General features: G+C 53.6%; 1 protein-coding gene and 1 long non-coding RNA gene across 2 annotated transcripts in view; one reads left to right on the plus strand and one right to left on the minus strand.

The window, feature by feature from the left end:
• Positions 1–263: 263 nt before the first annotated feature.
• LOC140385901 (uncharacterized) lies at positions 264–13,097 on the minus strand. The gene is made up of 2 exons (XR_011933493.1): positions 12,946–13,097; positions 264–785 (listed from the first exon to the last, which is right to left on the minus strand). It is a non-coding gene; the product is annotated as an uncharacterized lncRNA (long non-coding RNA).
• Positions 12,892–16,073, plus strand: part of npc1 (Niemann-Pick disease, type C1) — a 31,207-nt gene continuing 28,025 nt past the window's right edge. Inside the window, exon 1 of the mRNA XM_072468532.1 lies at positions 12,892–13,043. Within this exon, the coding sequence (XP_072324633.1) occupies positions 12,972–13,043 (72 nt within the window). The 5' untranslated portion in view covers positions 12,892–12,971. The remainder of the gene's footprint in view (positions 13,044–16,073) is intronic.

The raw sequence follows: 16,073 nt of genomic DNA on the forward strand, positions 1-16,073 counted from the left end.
GCAGCCCGCCGATGGCAGTCTGGACATCTTGGTGAGCTTGGTCCAGGTCAAAGTTTATATAATCAGTTGCCTGGGCAAACAAGGATACACTTGTGCGCTGTTGGTTGGGATATTGTACACAAGTCCCCGTGGAATGAATTCGATGTATAAAGGTTCAGGGCTGTGGTGACCTTGATGGCTTCGGGAGTGGATTTCCTCCTCCTCACCTGGTGTCAAGTCCACAAAGACATGGCTGAGGTACCCTCAATAATGATGCTTAGAGCTTAAACTGTAAAGAAGGCTTTATTAGGCTAATGACTATGCTACAGATTTGGACGAGAGCTGACTGCTATACAGACCATGAGGCAGGCCTTTATGTATGGCTCCCAGATGGGCGGAGCCAGAGGCGGAGTCCCCAGGGTTCCAAGCCTAGTCTTAAAGGGGACATCACCTTACATGATGATAAGGCAGTAACCGTTCATCACAATGGCACAGGTGTCGCACCATACCCTTGTTGAGGCAAAGCCTCCTGCGGCATACGCTGTGCCTCATCTCTTCAAACGACCAGCGATGCCTGTACATCTTGGGCTGTTGCTAAACCCCTCAAGCTCCCCACCCCGGTCCCTTCTGGACTGATGGGTGGCCGGGTCCTCAGAGTGTGGGGTGGGCCCCTGCACATGGGCTACCACCTCAAGCCTCTGCCAACGCTGTTGCTGCCATCTTCGCCAACATCTGGCCACCTGGACTGTCAATGCCAGTGCGAGGCCAGTTCTGCGGGGTCGACAATTTCATCCAAATTCTGAAATCTGTATGGAATTGGAGAGGGTGAGATTGACAATCAGTTATGATTTCCACCCCGTTACTCCTTAATCCCCCAAGCCTCCCCCACTCTTACATTCCCTGCCATTTTGCAAGGTGCTATCCAACAACCCGCTTATGCTGGGGGACACTGCCTGCACGCGCAATGTTGGCCACAGCAGGAGCCCCAGGGCATGAGCCCCGGACAACCAGACCACCGCTGGGAATGGAACTAGAACCAGGCCCAGGTACTCCACCCCCCCCCCATCCCCACATGATACACACCCACCCTCTAGTCGCAGGGATGTCCCCTGTGCTGCAGCCCAGCTCTGGGTTGTATGGCTGTTGGCTGCTGCCTGTGTGGTTGTGCAGCCTCCAGTGTTCAGGCAATGTGTCGCAAAGTCTGATTGGGGTGCCAGGCAGTAACACCCGCCCACTTTGTGGCATGTCTACCCACTTGGAAGCTGTGTTGTAACATTGCCAATTCCCTATTAGCAAAAGCCTTCAGCTGTGCAGCCACAGGTCGCCACGGTTGGTGGGGCTAAAGGGACCTGCACCATATTACCACAGACGAGGCTTTGTCCTGGGGGTGTTCAGTGGGACGGATAGACAGAAGCTGAAGTCACCCTCTGGGTATGGGTATACAGGATCCGGGATCATGGCATGTCAGATCCGCATGCGCTGAGCCCCCTGCAACCCAGGTCAGGGGCGACCCCCCCACCGGTGGCGGCCCACACCCCTGACCAGGCCCAACCCTCCCTCCGGGAACTCACCCCCCGCCCTCCCCCCCACCTCCGAGCACTGGGGCTATTGATCTTTCTTGCACTTGGGTCTCCAAGCCCATATCATTCTTACTTACATAACTCTTCTGAATGCCTATCACTGCAATTGGTCTTCCATTTAATCTCCAGCAGTCTTATCTTACATATCCATCCTGTTACATAGTAACGTGCTACTTTTCTTCCTTCACCTCTGCCTCTACCTCTCCATTTTTAGTAGACAGGTACCCTTCACCTTGTTCCTTAATTCTAAGCTATTCTAGTAAAGCTACAACACTTGCATCTACCCGGCAATGTGGAAAATTGCCCAGGTATGTCCTGTACACAAAAAGCAGGACAAATCCAACCTGGCAAATTATAGATTTGATTTGATTTATTATTGTCACATATATTAGTATACAGTGAAAAGTATTGTTTCTTGCATGCTATGCAGACAACACATACCGTACATAGGGAAGGAAGGAGAGACTACAGAATGTAATGTTACAGTCATAGGTAGGGTGTAGAGAAAAGATCAACTGCCCTATCAGTCCACCCACAATCATCAAGAAAGTGATGGAAGGGATCATTAACAGTACTCTCAAGCAGCACTCACTTAGCAATAGCCTGCTCGCTGATGTTCAGCTTGGGTTCCGCCAGGGTCACTCAGCTCCTGGCCACATTACAGCCTTGGTTCAAACATGTTTAAAAGAGCTGAGCTCCAAAGGTGAGGTGACAGTGAGAGTATGGCATCAAGGAGCCCCAGCAAAATTGGAGTCAGTGGGAGTCAGGGGGAAAACTCTCCATTGGTTGGAGTCATACCTAGCACAAAGGAAGATGGTTGTGGTGGTTGGAGGTCAGTCATCTCAGTTCCAGGGCATCACTGCAGGGTAGTTCCTCAGGATAGTGTCATAGGCCCAACTGTCTTCAGCTGCTTCATCAATGACCTTCCTTCCAACATAAAGGTCACATGTGGGGATATTTGCAGATGACTGCACAACGTTCAGCACCATTCACAACTCCTCAGGCACTGAAGCAGTCCATATCCAAATGCAACAAGACCTGGACAAAATCCAGACTTGGGCTGACCAGTGGCAAGTAACATTCAGGCCACACAAGTGTCAGGAAATGACCATCTCCAACAAGAAAAAATCTAACCATCGCCCTTTGACATTCAGTGGCATTACCATCCCTGAAACCCCCACAATCAACATCCTGCGGGTTACCATTGATCAGAAACTGAACTGAACTAACCATATTAATACTGTGGCTACAAAAGCAGGTCAGAGGCTAGGAATCCTGCAGTGAGTAACACCTCCTGTCTCCCCAAAGCCTGTCCACCATCTACAAGGCACAAGTCAGGAATGTGAGAGAATACTCTCCAATTGCCTGGATGAGTGCAGCTCCAGCAACACTCAAGAAGCTTGACACCATCCAAGACAAAGCAGCCCCGCTTGATTGGCACCCCTTCCACATACATTCACTTCCTCTGATGCACCCTAGCAGCCGTGTGTACCATCTAGAAGATGCACAGCAGGAACTCACCAAGGCTACTTAGGCAGCACTTTCCAAACACATGACCACTAACATCCAGAAGGACAAGGGCAGCAAATACATGGGAACATCACCACTATAATAATAATAATCTTTATTAGCATCACAAGTAGGCTGACATTAACTTTTTTTTAAATAAATTTGGAGTACCCAATTATTTTTTTCCAATTAATTTAGCGTGGCCAATTTTGTCTTTGGATTGTGGGGGTGAAACCCACACAGACATGGGGAGAATGTGCAAACTCCACACATGATGTGGCGATGCCGGCGTTGGACTGGGGTGAGCACAGTACAAAGTCTTACAACACCAGGTTAAAGTCCAACAGGTTTGTTTCGATGTCACTAGCTTTCGGAGTGCTGCTCCTTCCTCAGGTGAATGAAGAGGTCTGTTCCAGAAACACATATATAGACAAATTCAAAGATGCCAAACAATGCTAGGAATGCGACCATTAGCAGGTGATTAAATCCTTACAGATCCAGAGATGGGGTAACCTCAGGTTAAAGAGGTGTGAATTGTATCAAGCCAGGACAGTTGGTAGGATTTCGCAGGCCAGATGGTGGGGGATGAATGTAATGCGACATGAATCCCAGGTCCCGGTTAAGGCCGCACTCATGTGTGCGGAACTTGGCTATAAGTTTCTGCTCGGCGATTCTGCGTTGTCGCGGGTCCTGAAGGCCGCCTTGGAGAACGCTTACCCGGAGATCAGAGGCTGAATGCCCTTGACTGCTGAAGTGTTCCCCGACTGGAAGGGAACATTCCTGCCTGGTGATTGTTGCGCGATGTCCGTTCATTCGTTGTCGCAGCGTCTGCATGGTCTCGCCAATGTACCACGCTTCGGGACATCCTCTCCTGCAGCGTATGAGGTAGACAACGTTGGCCGAGTCGCACGAGTATGTACCGCGTACCTGGTGGGTGGTGTTCTCACGTGTAATAGTGGTATCCATGTCGATGATCTGGCACGTCTTGCAGAGATTGCCATGACAGGGTTGTGTGGTGTCGTGGTCACTGTTCTGAAGACTGGGTAGTTTGCTGCAAACAATGGTTCGTTTGAGGTTGCGCGGTTGTTTGAAGGCAAGTAGTGGGGGTGTGGGGATGACCTTGGCAAGATGTTCATTGTCATCAATGACGTGTTGAAGGCTGTGAAGAAGATGACGTAGTTTCTCCGCTCAGTGGAAGTACTGGACGACGAAGGGTATTCTGTCGGTTGTGTCCCATGTTTGTCTTCTGAGGAGGTCGGTGCGGTTTTTCGCTGTGACGCGTTGGAACTGTCGCCCGATGAGTCGAGTGCCATATCCTGTTCGTACGAGGGCATCTTTCAACGTCTGTAGATGTCTGTTACGCTCCTCCTCGTATGAGCAGATACTGTGTATACGGAGCGCTTGTCCATAGGGGATGGCTTCTTTAATGTGTTTAGGGTGGAAGCTGGAGAAGTGGAGCATCATGAGGTTATCTGTGGGTTTGCGGTAAAGCGAAGTGCTGAGGTGACCGTCCTTGATGGAGACGAGTGTGTCCAAGAATGCGACCGATTTGGGAGAGTAATCCATGATGAGTCTGATGGTTGGATGGAACTTATTAATGTCATCGTGTAGTTGTTTCAGTGATTCTTCGCCGTGGGTCCAAAGGAAAAAAATGTCATCGATGTATCTGGTGTATAACGTCGGTTGAAGGTCCTGTTCAGTGAGTAGGTCTTGTTCAAACTTGTGCATAAAGATGTTGGCGTATTGGGGTGCGAATTTGGTCCCCATGGCTGTTCCGTGCGTCTGGATGAAGAACTTGTTGTCGAAGGCGAAGACGTTGTGATCCAGAATGAAGCGGATGAGTTGCAGAATTGCGTCTGGAGATTGGCAGTTGTCGGTGTTGAGTACTGAGGCTGTTGCAGCAATGCCGTCATCATGGGGGATGCTGGTGTAGAGTGCCGAGACGTCCATTGTGACGAGGAATGTTCCTGGTTCAACTTGTCCATGGGTGCTGAGTTTCTGTAGGAAGTCCGTCGTGTCGCGACAGAAGCTGGGTGTACCTTGTACGATGGGTTTCAAGATGCCCTCGATGTAGCCAGAGAGGTTCTCACACAGGGTCCCATTGCCTGAAACGATAGGGCGGCCTGGTGTGTTGGCCTTATGTATTTTCGGGAGGCAGTAGAGATCTCCAATGCGGGGAGTACGTGGGATGAGAGCACGTAGGGTGCTCTGAAGATCTGGATCCAAGGTCTTGATCAGTCTGACTCGGCCAACGTTGTCTACCTCATACGCTGCAGGAAAGGATGTCCCGAAGCGTGGTACATTGGCGAGACCATGCAGACGCTGCGACAACAAATGAACGGACATCGCGCAACAATCACCAGGCAGGAATGTTCCCTTCCAGTCGGGGAACACTTCAGCAGTCAAGGGCATTCAGCCTCTGATCTCCGGGTAAGCGTTCTCCAAGGCGGCCTTCAGGACCCGCGACAACGCAGAATCGCCGAGCAGAAACTTATAGCCAAGTTCCGCACACATGAGTGCGGCCTCAACCGGGACCTGGGATTCATGTCGCATTACATTCATCCCCCACCATCTGGCCTGCGAAATCCTACCAACTGTCCTGGCTTGATACAATTCACACCTCTTTAACCTGGGGTTACCCCATCTCTGGATCTGTAAGGATTTAATCACCTGCTAATGGTCGCATTCCTAGCATTGTTTGGCATCTTTGAATTTGTCTATATATGTGTTTCTGGAACAGACCTCTTCATTCACCTGAGGAAGGAGCAGCGCTCCGAAAGCTAGTGACATCGAAACAAACCTGTTGGACTTTAACCTGGTGTTGTAAAACTCCACACAAACAGTGATGGGGCTGGGATTGAACCCAGGTCCTCAGCACCGTAGGCAGCAGTACTAACCACTGCGTCACTGTGCTGCCCTGATAGGCTTACGTTAACACTGTAATGAAGTTACTGTGAAAATCCCCTAGTCATCACACTATGGCACCTGTTCGGGTACACTGAGGGAGAATTCCGAATGTCCTATTTACCTAACAAGCATGTCTTTCGGGATTGTGGGAGGAAACCAGAGCACCCAGAGCAAACCCACATCGACACGGGGAGAACGTGTAGGTTCCAGAAAAAATCAGTGATCTAAGCCGAGAATCGGACCCAGTTCTCTGGCACTGTGAACCAACAGTGCTAACCACTGTGCTACCGTGCCACGAGGCGGTTCCACTCCAAGTCACTTGCCATCCTGCCTTTGAAATATTTCGCCGTTCATTCACTGTCGCTGAGTCAAAATCCTGGAACTCCATCCTTAACAGCACAGTGGGTGTACCTGAACCACATGGACTGCAGCAGTTAAAGAAGGCATCTTCTCAAGGGCAATTAAGGATGGGCAACAAATGCTGGCCTAACCAGAGAAGCCCACATCCCATAAAAATTAATTTTTGAAAAACTCTTTTACCATACTAGGTTTTCTATGGGCATGATATACATGATGCATCCCACTGGAATCGAGACGGGATGTGGCAGGTAGATTCCGGGAGTGGCCTCGCCCAGGATTTGACAGTCATTACACCTCGCAAGATCTAATCAGAGCTCACGAGGCATCGCGATCTGGATCCAATCCACAATGATTTAAAAACCCTCTTAACTCTGCATTCGCCGGATCAAATGACCGCCTGGCATCTACAGGCCTCGCTGAGACAGACCCCAGCTGGCCGCCATTTAATACTGATCTCCACAAATGGGGACCAGGGGCAACATTCTCCGACCCCCCGCTGGGTCGGAGAATCGCCGGGGGCTGGCGTGAATCCCGCCCCCGCCGGTTGCCGAAGTCTCCGGCACCGGAGATTCGGCGGGGGCGGGAATCGCGCCGCGCCGGTTGGCGGGCCCCCCCGCTCGATTCTCCGGCCCGAATGGGCCGAAGTCCCGCCGATAAATTGCCTGTCCCGCCGGCGTAAATTGAACCACCTACCTTACCAGCGGGACAAGGCGGCGTGGGCGGGCTCCGGGGCGCGGGGCGATCTGGCCCCGGGGGGGTGCCCCCACGGTGGCCTGGCCCGCGATCGGGGCCCACCGATCCGCAGGCGGGCCTGTGCCGTGGGGGCACTCTTTCCATTCCGCCTCCGCCACGGTCTCGACCATGACGGAGGGGGAAGAGACTCCCTCCACTGCGCATGCGTGGGAAACCGTCAGCGGCCGCTGACGCTCCCGCGCATGCGCCGCCCCGAGATGTCATTTCCGCGCCAGCTGGCGGGGCAACAAAGGCCTTTTCCGCCAGCTGGCGGGGCGGAAATTCTTCCGGCGCCGGCCTAGCCCCTCAATGTTGGGGCTCGGCCCCCAAAGATGCGGAGCATTCCGCACCTTTGGGGCGGCGCGATGCCCGTCTGATTGGCGCCGTTTTGGGCGCCAGTCGGCGGACATCGCACCATTTCCGGAGAATTTCGCCCCAGGTATAACTGCACCCAGGCGAACGTAACATATTGGGCGGGGTTGGGCTAGGAGCGGCGCCGCGTCATTTACGCGCGCCAGGCCTTGGCGCCGCATAAAGATGGCGCCGCATACATGACGCGGCCGGCGCCGCATAACTGGCGTCACCCGCGCATTCGTGGGTTGGCCGGCCGCGCATTCGTGGGTTGGCCGGCGCCAACCCGCGCATGCGTGGTTGCCGTCGTCTCCGAGTCCGCCCCGCATGATGTCTGACGGATCTTGCGGGGCAGCGGAAGAAAGGAGGTCCTCCTTCAGAGAGGCCGGCCCGACGATCGGTGGGCACCGATCGCGGGCCAGACCCCATTTGAGGCCCCCCCCGGTGCAGGATCCCCCTCCCCCCCCCACCCCCCCCCCCGCAGGCTGCACCCCCAGCTGTTCCCGCCGGCAACGACCAGTGTGTGCGGCGCCGGGGGGAACCCACCGTTTTGGGCAGGCCGCTCGGCCCATCCGGCACTGAGAATCGCGGGGGTACCGGTGGATCGCCATTTTGGCTGTCTCGGGCGATTCACTGGACCGTGCCGCCCAAAACGCGATTGTGCTGATCTGGCCGTTTCTGTGAATCGCGGGAGGGCGTTGGACCGGCGTCGCGGGAAAATCTGGCGACCCAGGCGATTCTCCAAACCGGCGCGGGAGCGGAGAATCACGCCCATTGGCTTTGTAGTCTACTTCGTTTTTCAACCACTCCCACTGCTCTGATATGGATCTTTATACAAGGAGCTGCTTCCAATCCACTTTAGACAGATCCTGTCTGATTAAAATCAGCCTTCCCCCAATTCAGAACCTATATTTTCTGTCCTTTTCCATAACAGTCTTACTGAGTTGTGGTCACTGCAGAGAAACGGAGTTAACGTTTGGAGTCAATGCGATTCTCCCCCAGAGCAGGAAAGTGGTTTTAATAGGACAATACAATGTCCCTCGCTGTACAAAAGGCAGGTTAGGGCATGGCCTGAGTACTGTGCGCATTTCTGGTTGCCACACTGTAGAAAGGAAGGAAGGCATTGATTACACTAGAGAGGGTGTAGGGGAGATTCATCAGGAGATTCCCGTAACAGCCTCCCCGAACAGGCGCCGGAATGTGGCGACTAGGGGCTTTTCACAGTAACGTCATTTGAAGCCTACTTGTGACAATAAGCGATTTTCATGTTGCCTGGGCTGGAGCATTTCAGCTATGAAGAGAGGCTGGCTAGAATCTTAGAATCACACAGTACAGAAGAGGCCCTTCGGCCTCAAGCATGCACTGACAAACAAAAAAACCAATTCTAATCTAAACTCATCCCACTTCCCAGCACTTGACCCAAAGCCTTGAACGTTGTGGCATTTCAAGTGCTAATCTGAGTATTTGTTAGAGGTTGTGAGGTTTCCTGCCAGGTAGTGCATTCCAGATTCCCACCACCCTCTGGGGGAAAACATTTTTCCTCACATCCCCTCTCAAACCTCCTGCCTCTCAACTTAAAATGATGCCCCCTTATCATTGACCCTTCAACTAAGGCGAACAGCTGCCTTCCATTTATCCTGTCCATGCCCCATATAATCTTATACACATCAATCAGGTCCCCCCACTCTGCCTTCTCTGCTCCAAGGAAAACAACCCGAGCTTATCCAGCCTCTCTTCATAGCTAAAATGTTCCATCCCAGCCAATATCCCGGTGAGGCTGGGGTTAGCAGAGAAGGCTGGGTGGTGGGGGGTGCTGATTGAGGTGCATAAGATTACGAGGGAAATAGATAGGGTGGATAGGAAGAAACTAATGTAAAGTAGGAGGCTGGAGATTTAGGGGGGGGTTGAGGAAAATGTGTTTCACCCAGTGGGTGGTGAGGAATCGGGAACTCACTGCCTGAAAGGGAAGAAGAGGCGGGAACACTCACAACAATTAACGTGTGTTAAGATGAGCACTTGACATGCCATAAGCATGCAGGGCAGGGGACGGCGCGCTGGAAAATGGCGTTATAATAATCTTTATTAGTGTCACTAGTAGGCTTACATTAACACTGTGTGGTAGTCACCACTGTTGTATTGTATATACTGCATACGAGGGGTATCCCGGTAAGGCCCCTGTACTACAGGTACGGGGGTAGATCCCTGCCTGCTGGCTCCGCCCAGTAGGCGGAGTATAAATGTGTGGGCTCTCCAAACTGCAGCCATTTCGGCAGCAGCTGCGGGAGGCTACACATCTCTGCGTAATAAAGCCTCCATTACACTCTACTCTCGTCGTAATTGATAGTGCATCAATTTATTACGCAGAGATTTTACAACGATGGATCTCCGCATCAAGCCCGATCGTCTGCAGCTGCACCCTCAAGCAGACAACGCCAAGTCGGCCTTCGCACATTGGCTAGCTTGTTTTGAAGCATACATCGGATCTGCGACAGAACCACCCTCAGAGGCACAGAAGCTCCAGATCCTTTACACGCGGCTGAGCTCCGATATCTTTCCCCTCATCCGGGACGCGCCGACCTATGCTGAGGCCATGGCGCTACTGAAGGAGAACTACAGCAGACCAACAAAATCTACGCCAGGCACCTCCTGTCCAAGCGGCATCAACTCCCCGGTGAGTCTGTGGAAGATTTCTGGCGTGCCCTGCACGCCCTGGTGAGAGACTGCGATTGCCAGGCCGTTTCGACCATTGAACATTCTGACCTGCGAGTCAGAGACGCGTTCGTTAGGGGCATAGAGTCAGCCTACATCCGCCAGTGCCTCTTAGAAGGGGCTACATCCACCTCGCGGCGACCAAGAAACTAGCGATCTTGCTCACAGTCGCTTCACGCAATGTACAGGCGTATGCCCCTGACCGCACAGCCCACCCTTCCTGGGCATCGTGGACCCGACCAGCGAACACCCCATCGTGGACCCCATCAGCGACTGCTCCCAGCCAACCCCAGGCCTGCGCTGCACGGCAACCAACCAACCCCGGGGGACCCAAGTGCTACTTCTGTGGACAGACAAAACACCCCCGGCAGCGCTGCCCGGCGCGGCTCTGCAAGGCCTGTGGGAAGAAAGGATATTTTGCTGCTGTATGCCAGGATCGCTCGATCGCCGCTATTGTCCCTGCACCCCCCACGTGCGACCCATGGGCGCCGCCATCTTCCTCGCCTCAGAACACGTGCGACCCATGGGCGCCGCCATCTTCCTCGCCTCAGAACACGTGCGGCCCGTGGGTGCCACCATCTTGCTCGCCTCACAACACGTGTGGCCCGTGGGTGCCGCCATCTTGCTCGCCTCACACTTGCGGCCCGTGGGCGCCGCCATCTTCCCTGCCTCAGGACCCCTGCTCGTCGGCCACCTCATCGGGCCGCTCATCGCCTGCAACCGCCAGACCTAGCGCACCTGGTGAAGGCCTCCCGCCCCTTTGAACGCCTCAGCGTGGACTTCAAAGGGTCCCTCCCCTCCACCGACCGAAACACGTACTTTCTTAATGTGGTCGATGAATATTCCAGATTCCCCTTCGGCGTCCCATGCCCCGATATGACGACTGCCGCCGTCATCAAAGCCCTCAACGCCATCTTCACTCTGTTCGGTTTCCCCGCCTACGTCCACAGCGACCGGGGATCCTCATTTATGAGCGATGAGCTGCGCCAGTACCTGCTCAACAGGGGCATTGCCTCGAGCAGGACGACCAGCTACAACCCCCGGGGAAACGGGTAGGTGGAGAGGGAGAATGAGACGGTCTGGAAGGCCATCCAGCTGGCCCTACGGTCCAGAAATCACCCAGCCTCCCACTGGCAGGCGGTGCTCCCCGACGCCCTTCACTCCATTCGGTCGCTCCTTTGCACTGCGACTAACAAAGCTCCCCATGAATGTCTCTTTGCCTTCCCCAGGAAGTCCACCTCCGGGGTTTCGCTCCCAACGTGGCTGGCAGCTCCAAGACCCGTCCTCCTCCGCAAGCACGTGCGGCTACACAAGGTGGACCCATTGGTTGAGAGGGTACAGCTACTTCACGCGAACCCGCAGTACGCCTACTCAGCGTACCCTGACGGCCGCCAAGACACAGTCTCCCTCAGGGACCTGGCACCACCTGGGTTCCCCCCCCCCCCCCCCCCGGCACCACCCTCCCTTCCCCCAGCCAACCCCACCACAGACCCCGCTCCAGGACGATCCGTCTTCCCCTTGGTCCCACCCGGGGATGAAGATGAGGTCGACTCGCTCCTGGAGTCACCAACGACCGAACCGAACCCAAAATCACCACCAGAACTGCGGCGCTCTTAACGACGGATCAAGGTGCCCGATCGTCTGAATTTGTAAACCTTTCCTTAAAATGTTAAACACCGGAATGTAAATAGTTTTCCACCACCCTCGCTGGACTCTTTTTTAACAGGGCGTGAATGTGGTAGTCACCACTGTTATATTGTATATACCGCATATAAGGGGTATTACGGTAAGGCCCCTGTACTACAGGTATGGGGGTAGATCCCTGCCTGCTGGCTCCGCCCAATAGGCAGAGTATCAATGTGTGGGCTCTCCGAGCTGCAGCCATTTCGGCAGCAGCTGCAGGAGGCTACACATCTCTGCGTAATAAATCTCGATTACACTCTACTCTCGCCTGGTCGTAATTGATAGTGCATCACACTGAACTGAAGGTACTGTGAAAACCCCCTAGTCGCCACATTCCGGCGCCTGTTCGGGTACACGGAGGGAGAATTCAGAATGTCCTATTCCCCTAACAAGCACGTCTTTCGGGACTTCTGGGAGGAAACCGGAGCACCCGGAGTAAACCCACGCAGACAGGGGGAGAACGTGCAGACTCCGCACAGGCAGTGACCCAAGGCGGGAATCGAACCCGGGACCCTGGAACAGCAGTGCGAACCACTGTGCCACCAGTGCATCACACGAACCCGCCTCCCATCCATTGACTCCATCTACACCTCCCGCTGCCTGGGGAAAGCGGGCAGCATAATCAACGACCACTCCCACCCGGCTTACTCACTCTTCCAACTTCTTCCATCGGGCAGGAGATACAGAAGTCTGAGAACACGCACGAACAGACTCAAAAACAGCTTCTTCCCCACTGTCACCAGACTCCTAAATGACCCTCTTATGGACTGACCTCATTAACACTACACCCTGTATGCTTCATCCGATGCCGGTGCTTATGTAGTTACACTGTATATGTTGTGTTGCCCTATTATGTATTTTCTTTTATTCCCTTTTCGTCTCATGTACTGAATGATCTGTTGAGCTGCTCGCAGAAAAATGACAATAAACAAATCCAATCCCGTGTCTTCCTGGCAGTGTGACTGTGAGACTAATAAAGGCGATTCTGGAGATTGGTGCTGGATGGCGGGAGGGGCGGGCTGGGAGGAGGAGTTGCGCGGGGGCGGGTTCGGGTGGCTCCGCCCGGGATGGATTATAAAAAGGGGAGGCTGAGGTGACGGGACTGTGTGTGTGTGAGAGAAAGCAGCCGCCTTACCGTCAATCCTGAGCTGCGTGGCTGCCATGAGGAACCCGAGCGGCGCCTCCGCCGCGTTGCTGCTGCTGCTGGCGCTGCTGAAGCTTCCAGAACGTTCGGTGAGTGGCGCGAGCTGCCTTTTGAACCCTAACGGCCGCCGAGCGCCCTCCCCCCCCCCCCCGGCCTCGCTGACGGCGCCCGCGATCAGTGTCCTCGGTGTGGGAAGCGAGGCCAGGGGAAGGGGGTGTCGCTCTCTCTCCGGTGTGGGAAGCGAGGCCAGGGGAAGGGGGTGTCGCTCTCTCTCCGGTGTGGGAAGCGAGGCCAGGGGAAGGGGTGTCGCTCTCTCCGGTGTGGGAAGCGAGGCCAGGGGAAGGGGTGTCGCTCTCTCCGGCCGCCTTCTCGAGGAAGAAGCCGGGCCGGCGAGTCCGCCCGGAGGTTTGTGTTTGCCTGAGGGAAGCTGGGTTTATTTGTGGGTGAATTGGGGGAGAGCGGGAAGTAGGACTCGTCACTGGTTCAAACTAACCGGCTTTTACTGAGTGTGTGAGAAGCCGTCCCATAAACACCCCATCCCCGGGAGCAGCCGGCTGACAAGTGCAGCCGTCAATGGGACCCCGGGGGGGGGGTTGTGCGGGGACGGGTCGATTAGGTGCTGGAAAGTGGGTGTTTCTCTCCTGTGCCGGCTCTTGGGGCCGTTCGCCCGCGGCTCCGGTCCGGGTGTGACGTCGGTGTCTACCCCCGAAGGGGTGGACTGGCCGCTGTGACTCTGGCCCGCTCACGTGACTTACCTGTCACCTCACCCATGGTCCGATCGGGTGGCTCAGTGCGCCTGCGCCCCGGCTTCATTCGCTGGGTGTACACGCTTCCTCGTGACTGTGTGCTGGAAGGAGTATTTATCTTTGCAGCTGGGAGGGGCTCTGCTGTCGACTGCACTGCATGTCTGGGGTGCGAATGCAGTCATAAACTACTCTTCCCGAGCAAGGCCAGAATGTGTCGGTGTTCAATAAAGGGTGCAATCGTGGTTTGCAAATGGTAAATTGATTAAATTTAGAATGCACCGACTCTTGGGCCTTGTAAATAGTCTGTAGTGTCGAAGGGTCTGCATGTCTGCAATAAGTGCCATGAAGGCAGAGGTCCCTTTACCAGAATCCCGTAACATCAGTACAACCATTGTGCATTCATCTTGCTGTCTACACTGAGTTCAGGATCTGACACTTCCTGTGTTATACAAAGAGGTTCCCTGATTGGGCCACTAATCAGGGAATTCTTATTCCAATTGCCAATCTCAGAAGGGCCTCTAAGTCATTAGTGTCCATGTGCAGGACGTAATTGGGAAGGCAAAAGTGTTTCTCTCTCTCTCTCTCTCTCTCTCTCCCTTTTCTCCCCCCCCCCCCCCCCCCTTAAAGGGGGATGAAGTTATTTTGCAGCAGCTGTGACTCCAGAACTGGGGTACTGAGTGGTTTTGGCCTCTTGTGCCCAATGATATACCTGAATTGGAGCCAGTTCTGTGGCCCAGGTTCCATTCCAACCTTGTGGAGTTTGTTCTCCCAGTGTCTGCATGGGTTTCTGCTGGGTGGTCAGGTTTATTCTCAGTCCACAATGTGCAGGTTTGGTGGATTAACCATAATATTCCCCCCTGTATCTGAAGGTCAAGTGGGCCTAGGTTGTGTGTGCGTGCAGACTGGTCACCTTCTGCACTGTAGGGATTGGCCAGGCTCCTTGGAGAAAAGGTTGAGCCTGTTCTAGAACACCTAGAACGATACAGTGCGGTACAGGCCCTTCGGCCCACAATGTTGCACCGACATGGAAGTCAAAAAACAAAAGTCATCTAACCTACACTATGCCATTATCATCCATATGCTTATCCAATAAACTTTTAAATGCCCTCAAATGTTGGTGAGTTTCACTACTGTTGCAGGTAGGGCATACCACGGCCTCACCACTCTGTGCGTAAAGAAACGACCTCTGACCTCTGTCTTATATCTATTACCCCTCCGTTTAAAGCTAGAAGCTATGTCCCCTCGTGCCAGCCATTCCCATCCGCGGGAGAAGGCTCTCACTGTCCACCCTATCTAACCCCCTGATCATTTTGGATGCCTCTAAGTCTCCTCTTAACCTTCTTCTCTCTAACGAAAACCACCTCGAGTCCATCAGCCTTTCCTCATAAGATTTTCCCTCCATACCAGGCAACATCCTGGTAAATCTCCTCTGCACCCGCTCCAAAGCTTCCACGTCCTTCCTATAATGCGGTGACCTGAACTGTACGCAATACTCCAAATGCGGCCGTACCAGAGTTTTGTACAGCTGCAACATGACCTCTGGACTCCGGAACTCAATCCCTCTACCAATAAAGGCCAACACTCCATAGGCCTTCTTCACAACCCTATCAACCTGGGTGGCAACTTTCAGGGATCTATGTACATGGACACCTAGATCCCTCTGCTCATCCACACTTTCAAGAACTTTACCATTAGCCAAATATTCTGCATTCCTGTTATTCCTTCCAAAGTGAATCACCTCACACTTCTCTACATTAAACTCCATTTGCCACCTCTCAGCCAGCTCTGCAGCTTATCTATGTCCCTCTGTAACCTGCTACATCCTTCCGCACTGTCGACAACACCACTGACTTTAGTGTCATCTGCAAATTTACTCCCCCACCCTTCTGTGCCCTCCTCTAGGTCATTGATAAAAATGACAAACTGCAACGGCCCCAGAACAGATCCTTGTGGTACGCCACTTGTAACTGAACTCCATTCTGAACATTTCCCATCAACCACCACCCTCTGTCTTCTTTCAGCTAGCCAATTTCTGATCCACGTCTCTAAATCACCCTCAATCCCCAGCCTCCGTATTTTCTGCAATAGCCTACCGTGGGGAACCTTGTGAAACGCTTTACTGAAATTCAAATACACCACATCAACTGCTCTACCCTCGTCTACCTGTTCAGTCACCTTCTCAAAGAACTCAATAAGGTTTGTGAGGCATGACTTACCCTTCACAAAGCCATGCTGACTATCCCTAATCATATTATTCCTATCTAGATGATTATAAATCTTGTCTCTTATAATCCCCTCCAAGACTTTACCCACAACAGACGTGAGGCTCACCGGTCGGTCTATAGTTGCCGGTGTTGTCTCTACCCCCCCCCC

Source organism: Scyliorhinus torazame, chromosome 11 (assembly GCF_047496885.1).
Source record: "Scyliorhinus torazame isolate Kashiwa2021f chromosome 11, sScyTor2.1, whole genome shotgun sequence".
NCBI classification, from domain to species: Eukaryota; Metazoa; Chordata; class Chondrichthyes; order Carcharhiniformes; family Scyliorhinidae; genus Scyliorhinus; species Scyliorhinus torazame.